Consider the following 22,086-nt stretch of genomic DNA (forward strand, 5'->3'; position numbering starts at 1 on the left):
CGAGTTTGGTGTGCCATTCAAAAATAATAATAAAAACACATATATTAACTATACCCTGAGCAGTAAAGTCCACATCCTCGAGATTCTCCAAGATGTTGTCAATACTCAACGTGAACCTCTTAAAGGTGGAAGAGTCCATCATTTCTGAGAATAAAGTGGAAAAAATTGAGATTCAATGAGTATTAGTCCGGGGACAAATTGGTGCAATGATGAAAGAAAAGTCAAGGGGTTTACCTTCAGGAGTTAGCTTGGGCTCATACACTTTCCTCTTCTTCTGCTTCATCTTTAAACGTCTTGCAACTAAAATAATCAAAATATATAGTTCAACTACTAACTGAATACATTCAAAAATGAGATCTCGTATAAAATCACTAGCGCTTCATTAAGCAGAGGCCTGTTGCACAAAGCCGGTTTTGGTTGTTAAGCAGGTACTCTGAAAAAATGGTTAATTGCAAGCTGTTGCAAACAAGCTGAATTTAATCAAACAAATTAAGTTAAAGATTACTAAATTTTATTTGTTTCTTTAAATTCAGCCTAAATAAATTTGCAACCACTTACCTTTTCAGTACAAAAAAATTTGTAAATCCAATAAATAAATAGAAATTCAGTGTATGTTCATGCTTAGTTTAAGCAAACACTGAATTTTCGGGCTCAAGAAAGCGAGTTGGTTTTGATCAGGTTTCGTCATCATGGTAACTTACACTACACAGCTAACCTGCTCCAGGCCAGGTTTTACTCAGGTTTAGAGGTTGCACACTCAAACTGGACCAATCAGCTGAGTAAAGTGACATATACAGTGAGTATGAAAAGTATTCCGACCCCCTTTATTTTTCAGTCTTTGTTATATCAGCTAAAACCATTTAAGTAATTTTTTTCCTCATTGATGTACACACAGCACCCCATATTGACAGCAAAACACAGAATTGTTGACATTTTTGCAGATTTATTAAAGTAGAAAAGCTCACTGCAGCCCTGCACCAGTCGAGGCTTTATGGCCGAGTGGCCCGATGAAAGCCTATCCTCAGTGCAAGACACATGAAAGCCTGCATGGAGTTTGCTAAAATGGTGAGAAATAAAATTCACTGGTCTGATGAGACCAAAATATAATTTTTTAGCCTTAATTCTAAGCGGTAAAACTAGGCACTGCTCATCACCTGTTCAATACAGTCCCAACATGGGAGCATGGTGGTGGCAACATCATGCTGTGGGGGTGTTTTTCAGCTGCAGGGACAGGAAGACTGGTTGCAATCGAGGGAAAGATGAATGCGGCCAAGTACAGGGATATCCTGGATGAAAACCTTCTCCAGAGTGCTCAGGACCTCAGACTAAGCTGAAGCTTTACGTTCCAACAAGACAAAGACTAAGCACACAGATAAAATAACAAAGTGGCGGCTTCACAACAACTCCGTGACTGTTCTTGAATGGCCCAGCCAGAGCCCTGACTTAAACCTAATTGAGCATCTCTGAAGAGACCTAAACATAGCTGTCCAACAATGTTTAACATCCAATCTGACAGAACTGGAGAGGATCTGCAAGGAGGAATGGCAGAGGATCCTCAAATCCAGGTGTGAAAAACTTGTTGCGTCTTTCCTATCAAGACTTCAAGCTGTATTTAATTAAAAGGATGCTTCTACTAAACACTGAGCAAAGACCATGTGATATTTCAGTTTTTCTTTTTTAATAAATCTTCACAAATGTCAACATCTCTGTGTTTTTCTGTCAATAAGGGGTGCTGTGTGTGCATTTGAAGAAAAAAATTTAAATCATTTTAAATTTACAGAGTAAACAATTTAAGGGGGTCTGAATACTTTCCGTACCCACTGTATATCTGACGCAAAGCCACTCTCAGTTCCCAAGTGACTCAAAATTAAAGTCTTTTACATTAAAAACATTTTAGATTTTTGATTTTTCTGTTGTATGTATTTATATATGTGTATCATAAATATATATAATACACACACATACATACTAGAACAAAACAAAATTTTGGATGTGATTAATATTTGCCCAGCACTAGTTTAAAACCATTAGATTTCTGATAATAACATCTCTTAATCTTCAACAGAAAAGTGAATCGCGGTGACTTTCTTAATAAATCGTTAATACTCACTCTCAAGTGTCATGTGATTGGCTATTTGTTGCACACATCATGCTTTCATGTGCACATGCTCCAGGATTAAGCATTTACTCCGAATTAAACCAGAGAATGTTTACATCAAGCGTTTTGTATCAACCGGATTTTAACCATTTTTTCTTTGTATTTGTCAACCCCAAACTTATTCTGCAACCCTTTGTTCAACTCACTTTGTGCAACAGGCCTCTGTAGAGTTTGTTTGTTTATTTATTTAGTTATTTATTTATTGCCACATCAGCAACTAATGTCTATTTAATGGCGAGATAAATAAAGCTAAATCATATTACATTGTAATAATAACCACATAATAAAAAATAAAAAAAGAAAATTTATTAAATTGGAAAAATTTTACATTAAAACATTAAATATGAGTTTTCATTTCAATAGACGATAAATATGACTTTAGATAAACTAATAAATAAATATATAGATAAAATTTGCCAGTGATGGATTGCGTCTGGAAGGGCATCCACTGCGTAAAACATATGCTGGATAAGTTGGCAGTTCATTACGCTGTGGTGACCTTAGATTAATAAAGGGACTAAGCCAAAAATGAAAATGAATAAATAAATAAATAGATTAAAAATAATTAGATAAATTCTTCTATTAATCTGTAGAGCAGAGCTTTTACTGCAGAAATAAATTGTAATGAGAACTGAAGTGTTTACCTTCGTTAAGGCTGGGTGGAGGTGAATCTTGGTCCGAGTCGTCGTATCGGCTGCCGGAGCCTCTGCGTGCATCAAAGTTTCCTCTTCGATGCTCTCCTGAACTCCTCCGGTCTCGCTCTTCAGCCTCCCACGTTCGATCCCGGTCCTTCCTCTGACGTTTGCGAGAAGCTGCGGCACAAAACATTGACTTTGATTGAACAACTGACTAATTTTGGATTGTGAGTATCCATCAAGACCAAACAATTTTTATTAACGCTCTAAGTGTAGTTTACAAGAAAACACAATTTTGTGTCTGACCACCTGTGAAATCTACTAGAAATATAGGAGTAAAATTAGTTTCAGAGTTGTTCAGTGCAATAACGTGGAGTCAACAGTTTATTTTCACTTTAATTTCAAATTCTTCTGCTGAATTTCATTTAGTAAATGGCATTAGAGGGGCGGCATGGTGGTGTAGTGGGATGCGCTGTAAGAAGGTCACTGGTTAGAGTCCCGGATGGGTCAGTAGGCATTTCTGTGTGGAGTTTGCATGTTCTTCCCATGTTCGTGTGGGTTTCCTCGGGGTGCTCCAGTTTATCCCACAAGTCTAAAGACATATAGGTGAATTGGTTAAGCTAAATAGTCCGTATTGTATGTGTGTGTATGTCCTGGTCCTCCAGGTTGGCGGTTGAGCGTAAAAATTAAATGTTACGAAACACCAACAACACGAGCGACTAAATATCAACTTCGATATAAACGCACTGGAAGTAATTAAACAGCATTAGAAATATGTTTGTTTACTTTTATTTTAATAGACTATTAAAATGAATCTGCTTAAATTAAATTACATTTCAAGTGTGGTTGAAATTCAACTGGTTAAACACACATAATAAATGGCATTAGAAATATGATTGTTTATTTTTAATATAATGGACTATTGGAACGAATCTGCATTATATTAAATTAAATTAAATGAAAATTTTGTTTAACAAATGTAATTTAAAAAGAAAAATTACATAAAAAAATTAAATTAATTTAATTAAAAAAATTTTTTAAATAAAATAAAAGTAAATAAAATTAAATAAAATTAAACTAAATAAAAAATTAAATTAAAATAAAAAATTAGGTGGTTGAAAATCATTTGGTTTAAATTATTTTAATAAATGGTCTTAGAAAAATCTTTCTTTATTTTTAATATAACAGATGATTCATCCCAAACTATAAAAAGCACTGAATTTGTGAATAAAATAAAGTTTTGGGAGAAAGTCTGCCAAATTAAATTATCAACTGCATTTATATTTCCTCAATTTAAAATTATTATTAAATAAAAATAGCTAGAAATGTAAGTGTTTGTAACTTTGTTATGATATGTTAGTCATAAAAATCTCAAGAAAACAGCTTTTCAAATTATTCAATACTTTAGATAATCAATGGTACTTTTAAAAGAGTAGAATATTTTATTAATTGATTACATTTCAAATGTTATTTTTTTTAATATCTCAAAGCCACAAAAAACACACTAAATATTATTATTATTATTAAATGGACATTAGATCCTGTGATTAAATTTTAGGAGGGATGTTAATTTGTCTAAAAAGCACCACAGGTTGTGACTCTTGAACTTATGTAGCATTAAGCATTGCATCTGATTGGCAGATTTGTCATTTCTCTTTGGTGAAAACTGACAGTGGTCATTTCAGTGGTGGGAAAACAGCTCTACTCACAGAACTCTTCATCCTCCGAGCTGTCCTCTGCATATTTCGGCCTCTCATTAACAGTGCTGCGTTTGCGTTTGTTCATCTTCACCCGCTCACACAGCGGCATGGTGGACTCGATCTCTGCCAGCAGTTCAGGAGGAAGATCCTTCAGCACAGACGGGTCTATTCCACCTGCGCACAAAGACTTATGCTTAACTTACAGCGCACACAGCTTTGACAACCTCTTTTTTTATATTAATCTACTGCTGCACTGCATTGAGGCTCACTAAACGATGTCACAATGGTTTAACCAGGCATATAATACCAAACTAACCACCAGAGAAGTCAAAAACACCAATATTTGGGCTAGCTGATGATATATAAATTATCCAAAATTACATTTAGCACTAGAGCAGGGTTCTTAGACCTGTTCTAAAGTCAAACTTAAGCACTTTTCAAGCACTTTCCAGGTGTATTTTCAAACTTTAAGCACTTCACAATAGCCAACGTACATATTTACATACATGCATACATAAGGCTTGGGCGGTATCCAAACTTTGATATCGTCAAACCTCCTCCCTATTTTACCTCGCTATCCGGTATTACTGTGAATAATAAAAAAAAAAGTATGATGTAAGGCTCAGACAGCGTCACCAAACTGTTGGCTTGTGCCTTAACCATTCAGAAACTGAATACCGTATATGCGACCTTAGGTTCGCGGTCACCTGTTTGTCTTGTTCGTATCATTCACACACACACACACACAGCACCAAGCGACACACAGCATTACGCTCTCTCTCATTCTCACACACACACACACACACGCACGCACGCACGCACGCTCAGGAGCGATGTTGTTAGACCGCCCGCTCCCGTTCATATTACACCAGTTACACCGCTCTTTATTCGGAAATTTATTCCCGCACCGCAAGAAATCTGGTCGGGTCCCGCGGTACAGCAGCGGGAATGCAGACCTCTAGTTCGTATTTACCACGTCTCCCTTCTCGTACTGTCGAAACCAGAAATACTGCCAAACTGTAGAGGTTGTGTTCTTTTCGAGACCAAGTCACTTGGTGCGCGACTCGCCATCTTACCTCTCTCTCTCTCTCCTCCACAATGTCCCATGATGACAATCACGCATACGCATTTTTAGACATTAAATAAATAACATTTAATACGTGTTTCCTATATAAGTGCATTATTTTTTATGACAGTATAACGGCATTGAAACTGACACCGTTGCTATTTTTAGATCCAGCGGTATACCATATTACCGTAAAACTGCCCAAGCCTAACATACATACACATTCATAGACACACACACACACACACGCACGAATGCACGCACGCACGCACGCACGCATACATGCATACACACACAGTGCTCAGCAAAAATGAGTACACCCCTTTAGAAAATGAATATTTTTATCCATTTCTCAGTGAATATAGGCAATACATTTCGTTTTATTAAATAGTTATATCCGTTAAAATAAGAGTTCGATCACCAAACATTTTAAGCAACAGAATGATAACACATTTAAATTCAAATAAGTTACTGTAAAAGAAAATTACAAACTATAAATTTAACAAAAAATTTTGATTTTCATGTTCAGTTTCATCTTGATTTTTTCTGTTTAATAAAATGTTATTTAATATTTTCCACCATTAATCCTATTCATTTGGGTGTACTCATTTTTAGGCTGTGTTCTTAAGTTTTTTGTTAGATTAGCTCAAATTTTGGCTTTGGTACTGATTCATCTTATGTAGATCAAACACTAAACAATACACAAGATGTGTCACTCGTATAGTTTTGAATAGGGAAAAGTGAAATGGTCAATAAGGGGAATGAAGCCCCGCCTACTAGTATAGGAGCCAATCATTGATCGCTATAGACTGATGTTTCTCCGGGGAGGAGAAGCTCAGAAAAGACATGTGCTTTTACAACAGTTTCTGTGGTCAACAAACACAGTTGAATCTCAGCGAATACTTGCTTCACAGACATAAGAAATATATCCACTTAAAGCTTGAAAACTGTACTTTTAAATGAACCAACACACACCTGAAAATATAAGGTTTTTGGTTTTGTAATCTGTATGAAATGAACGTGAGGTACAGTCCGTCCTGTCTAAAACACATCGCATGGCAGCAACTACTCAGACTCCCACAATCTTGTAAAAAGAGTCACTGTCATTACTGGAGGAGATTCTCCATCAAGACCAAGTTATGAATTACTTCAGAAGACCAGCGTGATCAGACGATCATTATTCAAAGGATTATACTGTGTAACATGGTCATAAATGAGGTTGGTGTCGTGATCTTGTTCGTTCTGAGTGCGTATGTGCTAGAGCTGCACGATTAATCGAAAAAAAGATTTCGATCTTGATTCGACCCCCTTGACAATGTTACTCCAGCATTTCAGCCAATTATATTTTCAAGTTTAGGAGAGAAGCTAAGGCGGCCACACATTGTTTTACATGGGCACCTCTAAATGGTGTTGCAAGAGTCACATACTGTATTTATAAAGTATAATTCACCCAAAACTGTCATTTCTGTCTTCATGTAATGATGGATTTGCAGCCGCGAAATCACATGTGACGTGAGTTGCTGACCGTGAGCTGTTACCATAGAGAGGGAGGGCGCGCATCCTACTTAATGATGGACTACTTTAGTCAATAGAATCCGCATGAGCTGTGAATAACAGGTAATAAAGTTGTAAATAACATTCAGTTTGCGGTACAGAGTGATCATTTGGGAGCCACGCGGGAAGTTTGAAAAGCACTTTTTGGAACGAGTTTGGACACCCCTGGTTTATATGCACAAATGTATTATTGTAAAGCATTCTACACCCCTTTTTACAAGGTGTAAAGTAAATCTTTGCTTATCCTAATTGTATCATTTTGGTGACTGTTGTTTTAAATTCAAATGAGATTGAGCTCTTTTGCCAAATAAGATGGAGCTACTAATAGGGCTGCACGATTCTGGCAAAAATGTGAATCACGATTTTTATTTTTGCTTAAAATCACGATTTTCTCACGATTCTGTAAATGTAAAATAAAGGTTAATATGAGTAGCGTATTATTATTGTTAATTCTAAAACGTATGATTAAAACAACAGTAATAATATAAGGCCTGTGTGTAGGTATACTGTTGCTTAAAATGCTACATTTTGTATAGTCATTGTGGGGACTTGCAGTCACATCGCAGATATTAAAGATGAAAAGATATTAAAAAATAATTATTTTTAATAATTTATACAATGATGATCATGTTATTTTATGTTTGACTGCTCCATTTCTGTACATTAATACCATTAAGACTCCTCAGAAAACAATAAAGCATTATTTATTTAACATTTATCTTTGTTCTGTTGTATTTATATGTGCTTGTAATTTATTAGAATTTATGTAAACGCGCAGCAAAAAAAAAAAAAATAATAAAAACTCGATCTTCCCAATCTTTCTAAATCAGAGGTGCCCAAAGTAGGGTCATGGTAACCTTTGATTTGGCGAATGCCTTTGACAGAAATCGGCAATTTGAATTTTGCATTTAAAGTATTTTTTTGTTTCTTAGTTTTATTGCTGAGCTACAAAAAAGTAACTGAAATTAAATGATTCAACTAAATGTTGTAAATGAATCAGACTTTTAAAATGAAAATACTGAATACGTCACTTGACTTGACGTACAGTACATCTGACATCTACGAACAAATCAAAGTGAAGCCAGGTGCAGCTTGACTAGTGTAGAACTCCATTACTGTAATAAGTTAATCTTGAAATGTTTACAATAATACTGCATTCGATATTAAATATGATTTAAAGCAACATTTTTTATTTATTTATTTTTTTAAATATTATGGAATAAATGAGGAAATTCCCCTTGGCAAATTTTATGTAATACGGTTTGGTGTATATTCGGCCCACAACCCTCAATCAAGTTTGGGCACCCCTGATCTAAATGAATGAAATCTTTCCAAATAGAGCTGTGGTAAAATTATAATCATATCACAATATCAGGGTTTCTGCAGATATCAATGTCAAATTTAAGACTTTTTAAGACAATTAAGTATTAAATTTAGGACCTATATCACAATATCAAAAACACGCATACACAGAGAGAAAATGCAAAAATCACTAAATTAGTAGTAAAACAAATTATTCACCATTAATAATAGCGGTGTCAAAATTAATTCTTTCTTCTGTGCACTGCTATGCGGACAATTCGGTATCGGTTCAGTAATAATCATAACCGGTTATTATGTAGTAATGTCATTTATCTCATATGCGCTATGTCGTGGTAGCTTACTACAGCGAGGGAGGCGAGCGAGATTTTAACAAACTTATCCCTCAGGTTTTTCCAAACTTTTACAAAAACGTTCCTCCTTTCCCACGGCTGATGCAATTAATAGCCAAGAATTATTGATCATCTGGTACTTCCTATGATCAAGCATGGACGGATCATGAAGATGTATGTACAGTCATACCTGTTTCAGACAAAATTTCTTCAAAGTGTTTCATATTCAACTCAAATTAAACGCGGCGCCGTGTGAACTGTTGACCCAAGTTTCGTGAAAATTTTGTGCGCTCCACCAGCCAAAATCATGTCGCGCGCACCCAAAGCGAACCTCCGCAAACACAGTGATGACATCACATTCAATAACAGAAAGCTGATTGGCTATTGCATGCTGGTCTCATTTGTAGTTGTAATACCGCAAATTACATTTGGACTAGTGAAATAAAGAACTACAAAACCACGAAAACCAAGCAACAGCAACAAAAAGAATTTAAATGAGCATTTGATGTAGCGTTACATGGACATCAGAAAAATAAGACCCGTGCAAAAATATTTAAAACCTAGAACAGCAAATTGAAGACTTTAAGGCCTTAAATTTGGATTTTTAAATTTTAGACTTAAGACTTCTTAAGACCCCGCAGAAACCCTGCAATTTATAATGCAGAAAAACTAAATATTGCAATGTCAGATTTTTCTAATATCATGCAGCTCTAGTTTAAACACCTCATAAAAGTGTAATTAATATGACCTATTTATTAAGATAAATTATTACAAAAGCAACACAATTACATTTTCGCAATCTCAAGCACTTCATCCAAAACCGAAGCACTTTTCAAACCTTGAAACAAGTGTATTTTAATTCAAGCATTTTCAAGGATTTCCAGCACCCGTATGAACCCTATGTGGGGCGCATCTCCCCGGGGGGCCTCCAGACCATGTCATGGGAGGCGTGGAGATCAGTAAAAAATGTAATTAATTAAAACAAAATTACACTTTTCAAATTTAATTATATGACTGTTTTAAAATTGTATTGCTAGCAGCAAAAGACATGCTCCCTGATGGTAGGAGAGGGAACGGTTTCTAAGATTAATTATTAAGTCGGCATATCACAATAAGTCAGCATATATCTTGTTCTCAGATGTGACAAGATATGAAAGAACAAGTGTTTGACAGTGTCAGCCTCAGTAGGCTTCAGACTGTCTTCAACAAAGCTGTGAAAATTGTCAACCTGATTAAAGCACGGGCTCTAAATGCATGCTCTTTTCCATGTTATAAAGTGAATTCGGTGCACATTTGAAGTCTGCTGGCTGTCGAGGGGCAGAGTTCTATCACGACTTTTTGATGTGCACCACTACCACAGTGAATTAGTCTCTTCACAGCAAGGAAACAAATGCATGCCATTCACTAAGGTAAGGATATAATTAAGAAAGCATATAAATAGATAGGGATGTGCCAATCAGGAGTTAAGCAGATGATATAGAGTACAGATTTTTTTTGTATAGTGATCGGTCAATACAGAGTACTGATTTTGATGCTTTTAACTTTATAATGACACTACAGGGCAGCATGGTGGCGCAGTGGGTAGCACAAATCGCCTCACAGCAAGAAGGTCACTGGTTCGAGCCCCGTCTGGATCAGTTGGCATTTCTGTGTGGAGTTTGCATGTTCTCCCCGTGATGGTGTGGGTTTCCTCCGGGTGCTCTGGTTTTCCCCAAAAACATGCGGTACAGGTGAAATGGGTAGGCTTAATTGTTTGTCGTGTATGTGTGTGAATGAGTGTGTATGGATGTTTCCCAGTAATGGGTTGCAGCTGGAAGGGCATCCGCTGCGTAAAACATTCTGGATAAGTAGGTGGTTCATTCCACTGTGGCAACCCCAGATTAATAAATGGACTGAGTCGAAAAGAAAATGAATAAATGAACAACACTATATTTAATATTTATTAATGACACTTAAAAGTTGATCTCCTTTTCTAAAGCCTAACTCACATTAGTGCAATTTTTAACTATTGTAGCATTTCCTACTGCACGAAACGATGATCATGACACACTGAAAGGTCTAATTTATTGTCAGACTGAACGAGAACGAAGATAGGGGAGAGCGGGGCACAAAGTAACACTTTTTGGTTTTGGGCAAATAATAAACAAAGCAATTGGGTTAGACAAACCATATTTTTATACCAACAAAACACAAGCCTCTCCTACAAATGAGCACTGAAAGTACGATCGCCAGATCTATGGTTTCTGTGCAGTATTGCCAAAAGTGCCAGGAGTTAAAATGTTACTATTTACCCCACCTGCGGGGCAAGCTGTAACAGACCGAGGGTTAGTTGTAACACATGCTTAAGGCAGATTTTACACAATTTTAATCCAGTTTACTTTAAATAGTAGCTATATTTTATTTCTTATTCTACATAACACAGTATTTTTACTTATGTATCTTTAGGATAAACACATTTGGATTTATTTGCATTATGATACATTAATGCATTTATTTTCATTATTAGCAATAAAAAAAATTCTATTAAATAAATATTTTCTATTAAAAACATTTAAATATAAAAAGTTCTCAACATTACACTCAAAAATCTAAAATTATTTTGTTGGTTTAATTAGTGTCCAACAGTGTGTGGCACCCTGTTACAACTAACCCTGCTGTGTCGCGTTTTCCTCAAAACTGGCTTGCAGTCACTGTGTGCTTTTTTCCATCTTTCAAAGTGGTTCCGTCTTTTAGAAGACAACAATCACAACAATATAAGAATTCACTAACATACTTTAACAGATGTTTTTAAAATAAAAAAACTTTGACTATAATAAAAAATGAAGAGTTCAGATGCAAAACCGCTAAGTGCCATCGAAATTCCCATCGAAAATGAAAATTTTTCTAAGCCTTCTTTATTTCTGTTGAGATATTTTACTTTCAAGACCAGGAAAAAGACTTATTCTTTGTCATAAAAGTGATATTACTGAACATACACACAGGACACAGATAAAAATACTCATTCATTTAAAAAATTTCAGATGGCGTTTAGAGGTTTTTGCAAACTCTTCAAATACTTTGACGCTGCAAAAATGGTTCCTCCTGTGTTTCTCATCCAAATTTCACCAACGCTGTGGTGAAAACCTGAGAAGCACGTCATGGTTGACCCTGAGTAAATACCTTAAAACTCTGTTACATTTTACCCCACGTTACTTTGTGCCCTGCGCTCCCCCACGCCAAACATGTACATGTTCACACCTGAATGGATATAAGAGTCATGTTTAAGGTATTATATGCAGCATTGTTAATCTATTCTCTCAGCTAAGGCGAGATCTACTCTTTAGGTTCATACTTAATGAGAAAATGTGCTCAATGCATGCAATCGGTACTCAGTATTGGCGGATCACCATGACAAGGAATCGGTCCTCAGTATTGGCTGCAAAAATTCTGATCGGAGCATCCCTACAAGACACATCTAAATAACTTCGGTTAAAAACTATAGTGGAAGACAATACCAAAATAATATTCAATTATGCTAACAAATGCAATAAGAAAAAAATTATTCTATAAAAACAAGACCTTTGAATATGAATTTAGTATTAGTTTTAAAAATATTAAACACAACCATTTGTTTTACAGTCTTTAACTGTTCTACCTTTGCTTTGGTGTGAAATGTAAGAAATGTAGACCACAAAGTCTAAAGCCACTCAACAAAGCCATTTTAAATAATCCAAAAAAGCAGTAATTATTTATCTCTTACCAGCTGAAAAACTCGAGAAACAATTCATATAACTTCCCTTCCACAAGCAGCCAAGTACTACTTTGCCCTGTCAAACTGTCCATCCAATTCATAAGAAAAAAACCCATCATGATGTTCTCAGAATGAAAAACATCAACCATCATCATTCAAACTGCAATAATCAAAGACAACAGGAGTTCCCCTACCTTTCCCAGATCTCCCAGAGGAGAGTCTGTTCTTGCCGGACTTGGAGGCCCGTGAGTCTCTCTCCCTCATCAGCCTTTGCACCTCATCGATGGAGAGTTTCTGCAGAACCACCACAGGCTTGACGCTCTTCTTCACGTCCACATCCGCTTCTAGTCTCTCCAGCCGCACGCAAGGCTGCTTCCAGCCTTCAGGAATATCACCGCCCCCGTGCTCCCCTTTCCTGATTTTGGGAATGGTGAAATTCTTAAGCGCTCCCGTGTTTTCACCCAGCATGTACGGAGGAAGCTCGACCGGTTTACTTCCAGACTGAACCGCCGCTCGCTGTGCACCTCCATCGCCATGCCGGCCCTCGGGCCGGTGTTTTTGCCGTGGGGTATCAGGCTGTTTGTCATCATAATGCGGGTGTTCTGGATCATGGTCGTGCTCGTGTTTGAGGGCCTTTGGGGTGACGCCCTCCTGTGGCTCCTGAGGCCAGCGCTGGGCCTCGCTGGCAGGGATAGGCATACCCATGCAGTCGTCCTCCACTCTGCCTGCTTGCTCCAAGCTCACTTGCAGACCCGGGTGGCTGGCACTGGTGCCTGCAGCACTGGCTTCCTGAGGAGCCAGCCTGTGACCTGCATTAGCCCCTCCTCCTCCACCTGGAGCCCCAGAGCCTGAACCTGCTGTGCCAGCTGCGCCAGGCTCCTGGGGGTGAGAGTCCTGCTTGCGCTTCTTCAAAGGCTTATCTACAGAAAGAGAGACATGCATACACTCAAAAAAATGTTTTGCTGGTTGTTCAAACGATTTATTTAAAAGAAGCTGAAACACAATTCTTGAGGGTTTTTTTGGACAACTTAATTGTTTTATATTCGATTTACTTAAATGTATGAAAACTAATATGCTATATTAATTCCTTCATGTTGTTCCAACACAAATCAACTGTATGGAACCTAGCAATGTTTAGCGTACACATATTTTTGAGAAAGTATCATAAAAATTACTTTTGCTGACATGAGCAGGAACCATCAAAATTTTAAACGAAAAAAAAAGTTTTTTTTTAATATTTACAGCAATCTAGACCAGTGTTTCCCAACCCTGTTCCTGGAGGCACACCAACAGTACATATTTTGGATGTCTCCCTTTTCTGCCCCATTAACTTCAGGTGTTGTAGTCTCTTCTGGTGTTATGATGAGTTGATTCAGGTGTGTTTGATTAGGGAGAGGTTGAAAATGTGTACTGTTGGTGTGCCTTCAGGAACAGGGTTGGGAAACACTGATCTAGACCACACAGAACCTAAAAGGTAGACTTTCAAATTTAAGTTTACAAAAAAAAGCGCCTGTTTTTTGGAGGGGTTCATTATAACACAGACAACATATACAATTAATCACTTTCAACAGTTTTTTTTTTAATTCAAAGGGTTTTCTTTAAAATGATACCAAACTTTTGCATTTAAACCTCTGCATGTGGATTTGGGACTATTTTATGTTAATAGCAATAACAATTGAGATAACTAAATCTATTTTTCTTGGGACAACTTGAAGGGATTGTGTGAAAGCCAACATTTTACAGCAAAATCACAAGTAATTTAAATACTTCAATGTGCTAAAATATTTGTTGAATGAATTTTATAAAAATTAAAGCATACATGTATGCAGAACTGTAAAACAATAAAGTGTATATGACACTATAATGGATTGGAAATAAAGGAAATCAATTATCTATAATTTCATTATTTAATGCATAAAGTCTGTTGATAAAGCGTGTTTTAATAAGATTTTTTTTGTTTGGAACAATATAGACACAGTGGATAAAGTGGATAAATGGATAAGCTTAGTGGATAAGCTTATTTTTTAAGCTTTGAACTTGAATCTCTGTGCAGTAATTAAGGAATTAAAACTTATATTTGGCAATGATGCATTCATTTAATCACAACGTTTCCAAAAATAAATCAATAAATAATATATTATGACATTTTAACCACAAAAAATCATTGTTTTTAAAAAATGTTACCAACACAACAGTTCTCAATGTTGCTAATAAGAGAAAGATGTTCCATCAAACACCACACATGAATTATAAAAGAATTTCTGAAACAACACGTGACACAGATTACAGATTACTTTGCATCACAGGAATAAATGAGATTTTAAAATTTATTCACATAAAATTGTACCATCTTATACAATATTACTTCTTTTACACTGTTACATAAAAAAAACTCTTTTCATGCACAGATAGAGTTTATTCAGCTTGAATAATATCACACAACTTAGAGATGTTGTTTCATTAAATGGATAGTTCACTAAAAAAATACAAATTAACTCGCTCTTTAGTCACGGTCAGTGTATCTTTTGGTCATTGGATTTTCATTTTAGAAACAGATACTGAAAAACGTTGAGTTGTTTTTTGATTTTCGTTTTAAAATTAAAAAGCAAAAATTGAAATTCAATGCGTTTTTTTGATTTTCATTATTGAATTTTAAAACGAAAATCAAAAAACTCGTTTTTCTTTTTCAGGTGAAAAACAAAATTCAGAAATGATTTGATTTTAATTTTTGAATAACAAAAAATAAAATCATCAGAAAACAAAAGCGAATAAAGACTTGTTTTTTTATATTCCGAAACCAGATAAGCAGACTCATTTGTGACACAATGCTGACCTGCTAGCCTACAATAGACTATTATTTTTTTCCACTTAATGTTATAAAAGGTATTTACTTGTTATAACTGTATTTTGTTAGGACATATTTTCCTCATTAAGACAACATATTTCTCATATAAGGGCCGATTATAGGCAACATATTTATTTTTTGTTTATTTTGACATTACATGCAAGCATTAGGTTAATTTACTAAACACTTTTCTAAAAAAGAAAGTTTTAATATTGTTAAAACCATAATACTTCCACTTCCCGAAGTTTTACCACGAATCATTTCAAGTGAGGGAGGCATTAAAACAGTTGTTTGTTATGCACATTTCAATAAATCATAATATTTTAAAATAAAAATTAACAATTAATTTTATCTGAAAGGAAGCATGCTGCACAAACACCCTGATAACCATCCCATGTCTTCACTAAGCTTGGAGATGAGTTGTGTGTGGGTCTATGCATGATTTCATATAGCCATGTGCAAATATAGCAGCAGATTTTTAATACATAATGGACCTACATTAACCAGAACGCTACAAATTAAAATTATTAAAAAAAATAGCCTCCTACTATTATATATATATATATATATATATATATATATATATATATATATATATATATATATATATATATACACATATAATATATATATAGTTGGACTTGGACTATATAGATATATATAGATATACATATATACAGAGAGATATATATATAGTTGGACTTGGACTATATAGATATATATAGATATACATATATACAGAGAGATGAGAAATGATTCCAAACGAATGTCCAATGTTACTGTCACTCCTGAAGTGGAAGTGATTTTAACAATAAACTTAATTTTTTAGAAAACTGTTCAATAATGCAAATAACGCATATGTCGTCAATTATGTTGTTTTATGTATCCGGCTTCAATGAGGAAAATATGTATCAACAAAATCCTGTAATCACAAGAAAATACCTTTTATAACATTATTAAGTGGGGAAAAAAATAATTGTCTATACGTAGGCTAGCCTGTGTGTGGCAGCATTGCGTCATCGTAAATGCGTCTGCCTATCTGGTTTCGGAATATAAAAAAACAAGTCTTTATTCGTTTTTGTTTTCTGGTGATTTTAGTTTTTGTTATTCAAAATAAAAAATAAAAATCCAATAATTTTTGAATTTTGTTTTCCATCATGAAAACGAAAAACGAGCCGTTTTTTGATTTTTCGTTTTAAAATTCAAAAACTGCTTTAAATTTTATTTTTCGTTAAATGAAAAAAAAAAATGACTCGTTTTTCATTTTTCAATATCTGTTTCTAAAATTAAAATTGAATGACCAAACGAAAGACCACTGACCATTCACTCTCAAGTGGTTACAAAACTGTTTGACTTACTTTCTTCTGTTGAATACAGAAGTAGTTATTTTGAAGAAAGCTAGAAACCTGCAAGTATTGACTTCCATAGCAGGAAAAAACAAATACTATGGAAGTCAATAGTTGGTTTTCAGCCATTTTCAAATGACCTTTTTGTTTAACAGAAGAAAGGAACAAGTAAGGTGATTAAATTATGACAGAATTGAATTTTTAGGTCAACGATCCCTTAAAGAAAATTGCATAAAATTAAAACCATAAGCTATTAACCAAAATGTTTATATTAATGCATATACTAATATTGAAGACGATGTGTTTAAGTGTGATCCTGCATCCTACCTTTGTCCTGCACCTCTTTAGCACTGCGTTCCGTCTCCATTGCTGCTTCACTCTCCATCCTTTCTATAGCAGCAAGAGCCTCCACGAGCTCTCCTTCAGGGTCTGAGCCCGGGTACATTCCCCCAAGCTCCACCTCGGCTGGCCTCGCCCGTGACGGCCTCAGGATCAGCTTAGTGTGGTCTTTCGTTGGCGAGCCCACAATATCGTACACTGTGGCCTTATCGGGGGAGTCCTGCTCTCCCTCGCTGGACTTCTGACCTCGTTGTTTGTCCTGGGAGCCCAGGTGCAGGTCTTTAGTCCCGTCGCAGGGAGGGGTGTACGGTGGAGATGACTGCAGTAAGTGAGACGTGAAACCCATCCTCATTTGATCCTAGTTTTCCAAAGAAAGAGACAATCAGATCAGCTTCATAAAAAGGTATTGAAGAGTTCACATTTAGCTGATGATTGATTACAAAGCGTGTTTGGCATGCTGTCCCGGGAGAGAGCCCTGAGCTCAGAATAACCTTGAGCATGGGGCTCCCTCCCGTTTGGAGGGTGAGAGGGGAGTTTGAGCTCAGGTAGGTCTTGAGAACTCCCCTGCTTATTTATGGCCAATGACAAATTGGGGATTGCTTTGGAGAGATAACTGCTGATTAAGAGCTCATCTATGGTGCTAATTTGCTTTAGTCAATTCATCTATGTCACAAGTTTTTGGACTGTGGGAGGAAACCAGAGAACCCGGTGGAAACCCACGCGAGCATGGGGAGAAAGGGTAAACTCCACACAGAAACGTCGACTGGCCTGTTAGAGACTTGGACAGTGCTAACCACTGGGCCACCATGCCACCCTATCAAGGTAAAGGGAGGAGGAGTCGGGGTGGAATGGGGGAATCTTCAAGATGAATATGACTGAGGTAAGAAACACCGGTTATTGATAGTGAGTTAGGAATTATCCGATTATTGGTGAATCATGCGTTAGCTAATGCGGGACCAGCCTAGGTCAATCATAAGCTCAAGATCCTCTCGAAATCAGTTTAGAAATAAACTTCACTTAAATATAATTACCATAATCTTTTTGACATGTAATAGGTATTTGTACTTATAAAACTCATTCACACCGGGATGCTTTTTGTTCACGCTTTTGGTCAACGTTTGACGATTAAACAAAGGAAATAGTGCGCGCCAACGCGCAAAACGCCAGGCGTAAAAGCATAACTTATAAGTAATGCCTCACGTTCGATTTTTTGTTTTGATGTACCAGGTCAAAAACTTCTCCACCAATTAGATTGGCACTTTTGGTCACATGCGTGAAAATGCTGAAGTTACAGTAAACACCACTTGGAGGCGCTCAAGCACAAAACAGTGGAGGTGATCCCAGTTTCACTTTAATGAAGATGATGATGCACCAAGGCAGGGGTGTGCAAACTCAGTCCTTGAGGGCCGATAGCTTGCAGATTTTAGCTCCAACTTTCCTCAAATCCCGAGAGGGGTCTAGATGCAGACCTGGTGCAGTGCAATCTGAGCTGCATCCAATGCTTTTTAATGAGCTCGCCTAACTCCACCCCAAACCCTACCCCCCACAGTGACGTCACTCACTTCATTTGAATGCATTGTGTCTGACATTGCGTCGCTGACTGATGCAATCTCAGCTTGCATCATAAAGGCTGCATCCAGATACAATCTCCTGCACGAATCTTTCTAGAAAGCCTAGTAATAGCTAGTAATTGATTAATTAGCCCAGGTGTGTCTGATTGGGGTTGGAACTAAACTTTGCGGGACACCAGCCCTCTAGGACCAAGTTTGGGCACCCCTGCACCAAGGTAATATGAATGTAGAGCTGCTTATTTCATTGGTGTCTGAATACAAAGAGCTGTATGACAAACGCAACTGCAACTACAATGATGTCAGTAGGAGCGGAAAGTAGCAAAAATTATTTTAGGGTGAGTTTCATTTCACTTTTCTTTCCTGACTTGCAAGTTCATTAAACGCCATATAATGGCAGCGCCATTTAATTAAAATTGCCTGGGTTTGAATGCAGAAAAGCTTTCTAAGAAAATGCTGATGTGAGCAAAAAGCATCCCGGCATGTACGAGTCTTTACAACACTCTACACGTTTCATATTTTAAACATCCTCACTGTTCAAGAAAAAAAGCATTTGATTCACCAAGCTCATAAAATTGGTTTGTTTGTATTTAAAGTGATTTATGACATCATACCAGTAAATACAGTGCATCTGGAAAGCATTCATAGCGCTTTACTTTTTCCACATTTATGTTACAGCCTTATTCCAAAACTGATTAAATTCATTTATTTCCTCACAATTCTACACACAATACCCCATAATGACAATATGAAAAAAATATTGAAATTGTTGCAAATTTATTAAAAATAAAAAACTGGTATATATATATATATATATATATATATAAAAAAAAAATTATAATAATAAAAAAAAAAAAAAAAAAAAAAAATCACATGTACATAAAGTATTTACAGCCTTTGCTCAATACTTTGTTGATGCACCTTTGGCAGCAAAAAACGTCTTTTTGAATATGATGCCACAAGCTTGGCACACCTGTCTTTGGGAATTTTCGCCCATTCCTCTTTGTACTACCTCTCAAGCTCTATCAGGTTGGATGGAAAGCGTCTATGTACAGCCATTTTCAGATCTCTCCAGAGATGTTTATTAGGATTTACGTCTGGGCTCTGGCTGGGCCACTCAAGGACATTCAGTGAGTTGTTGTGAAGCCACTCCATTGATATTTTGGTGGTGTGCTTGGGGTCATTGTTCTGCTGCAAGATGAACTATCGCCCCAGTCTGAGAACAAGAGCACTCTGAAACAGGTTTTCATTCAGGATGTCTCTGTACATTGCTGCATTCATCTTTCCCTCTATTCTGACTAGTCTTCCAGTTACTGCTGCTGAAAAACATCCCCACAGCATGATGCTGCCACCACCATGCTTCACTGTAGGGATGGTATTAGGCTGGTGATGTGCGGTTCCTGGTTTTCTCCAAACAAAACGCCTGGCATTCACTCCAATGAGTAAAATTTTAGTCTCATCAGATCAAAGAATTTTGTTTCCTCTGGTCTGAGAGTCCTTCAGATGCCTTTTGGCAAATTCCAGGCGAGGAGTGGGTTCTGTCTGGCCACTCTACCATACAGGTCTGATTGGTGGATTGCTGCACAGATGGTTGACCTTCTGTAAGGTTCTCCTCTCTCCACAGAAGAACGCTGGAACTCAGACATAGAGACCATCGGGTTATTGATCACCTACCTGACTAAGGCCCTTCTCCCTCGATCACTCAGCTTAAATGGCCGGCAATCTCTAGGAAGAGTCCTGGTGGTTCCAAACATCTTCCACTTATGGATGATGGAGGCCACTGTGCTCATCGGAACTTTCAGATCAGCAGAGAGTTTTCTGTAACCTTCCCCAGCCTTGTGCCTCAGGACAATTCTGTCTTAGAGGTCTACAGACAATTCCTTTGTCTTCATGCTTGGTTTGTGCTTTGACATGCACTGTCAACCCTAGGACCTATAGACAGGTGTCTGCCTTTTCAAATCATGTCCAATCAACTGAATTTACCACAGGTGAACTCCAATGAAGCTGCTGAAACATCTCAAGAATGATCAGTGGAAACAATGTACCTGAGTTCAATTTAGAGCTTCACGGCAAAGGCTGTGAATACTGATGTACATGTGATTTTTCAGGTTTTTTATTTTTAATAAATTTGCAACCATTTCAACAAATCTTTTTTTCACATTGTCATTATGGGGTATTGTGTGGAGAATTTTGAGGAAATAAATGAATTTAATCCATTTTGGAACAAGGCTGTAACATTGAAAAAATGTGGAAAAAGTGAAGCGCTATGAATACTTTCCAGATGCACCGTATCCTTGTCTTGCTCTAGAGGCAGACATATCCATTCAATGCATATGAATACTTAATTGCACCATAGCCTCCACCCACTGGCATTAAGTAACTGCTGATACCTGCCTGTACCAGATTAGATCCCATTAAAATGTGCTGTGTATAGTATATAAATACCTGTTCAGTTTCTGACATACTCCGCACACACATCTAAATCTGCTTATAAAATTATGTATGAATGTTCACTTTGACATATTTGATTCATACAACTCAATCCAGCACCAAGAACAAGTGGAGAGTTTACTTCTAATGGCATCCTGGATCCCAAATAATTGCAATCCATAAATAAACAGTTCCTAATGCTTTGTTTGAAAAGAAAACCACACTTAAATTGGATGATGCTTTTAAAACACTTATTCACATGCAGTATCAGTGGTCATTAATACCTGCTCCAATGTACCATGATCCAAAATAAATTCACAATTTTTACCACATTATTATTGTGCAAACATAGTCTAGGCAGATACTCAGTTTCAGATAATTCCGGATAACTGAAATTTTCTGCCAATTCCTTCAATATTTGTTTACTCACCAGCACTGACAAATTTAAGTTGTGATTAAGTCTGTAGTGCAATACCTGCAACACCAGAAGATGCAAGATCTAGCATTCTCTCTGCTTTAAGTCTGGCGTACATCGTGCAATTTTGGGTCTGATTTTGAGCCGAATTGTGACTTCTTTGAACCACAACAAATTTCAGATTTGTCCTTTGTCATGCTGTGTTCATGCGGTGTATGGGGGTAAAAGAAGAGGCGATTAAACCCTCCTGATTGACAATTGGATGGTTTTCTGACACGTCAGAAATCTTGCTCGACCCCCGTGAAGGAATCAAACAGAAACAGCAAAGTTATCAGCTTGTTGCTGAGAAATATGATGCATTTCAGCAGCAAAGATATTTTACCAATAAAAGACCCAAGGCAGCACTGACAAGTTAGTACACCTTAATGCTTCTGTGTGATATCCGATCTCTGCCTGTGTACATTTATGCAATGTATAAAAACAGTCCTAGATCAGACTTCAACATACCTTATTTTCATGAACATTTCTCATGGCTCCTGGAATCATCGGACTTGCTACTGAACCTGAAGGGAAAAAACAAACAATTGAGCCAAAGAACTGAAAAGCAACAAGTGCATGAAAGAGTTGATGCAGGTCTTCCAGTGTGTG

General features: G+C 36.7%; 1 protein-coding gene across 2 annotated transcripts in view; it reads right to left on the reverse strand.

The window, feature by feature from the left end:
• Positions 1 to 22,086, reverse strand: part of nipbla (NIPBL cohesin loading factor a) — a 94,129-nt gene that overhangs the window by 52,217 nt on the left and 19,826 nt on the right. For both annotated transcript variants that reach the window (XM_056457315.1, XM_056457316.1), the window contains exons 7-13: positions 21,946 to 22,001; positions 17,014 to 17,383; positions 12,690 to 13,415; positions 4,503 to 4,667; positions 2,803 to 2,970; positions 235 to 300; positions 55 to 144 (exon numbers count right to left, since the gene is read on the reverse strand). In XM_056457315.1, the coding sequence (XP_056313290.1) occupies positions 55 to 144; positions 235 to 300; positions 2,803 to 2,970; positions 4,503 to 4,667; positions 12,690 to 13,415; positions 17,014 to 17,383; positions 21,946 to 22,001 (1,641 nt within the window). The remainder of the gene's footprint in view (positions 1 to 54; positions 145 to 234; positions 301 to 2,802; positions 2,971 to 4,502; positions 4,668 to 12,689; positions 13,416 to 17,013; positions 17,384 to 21,945; positions 22,002 to 22,086) is intronic.

This window comes from Danio aesculapii, chromosome 5, assembly GCF_903798145.1.
Source record: "Danio aesculapii chromosome 5, fDanAes4.1, whole genome shotgun sequence".
NCBI lineage: Eukaryota > Metazoa > Chordata > Actinopteri > Cypriniformes > Danionidae > Danio > Danio aesculapii.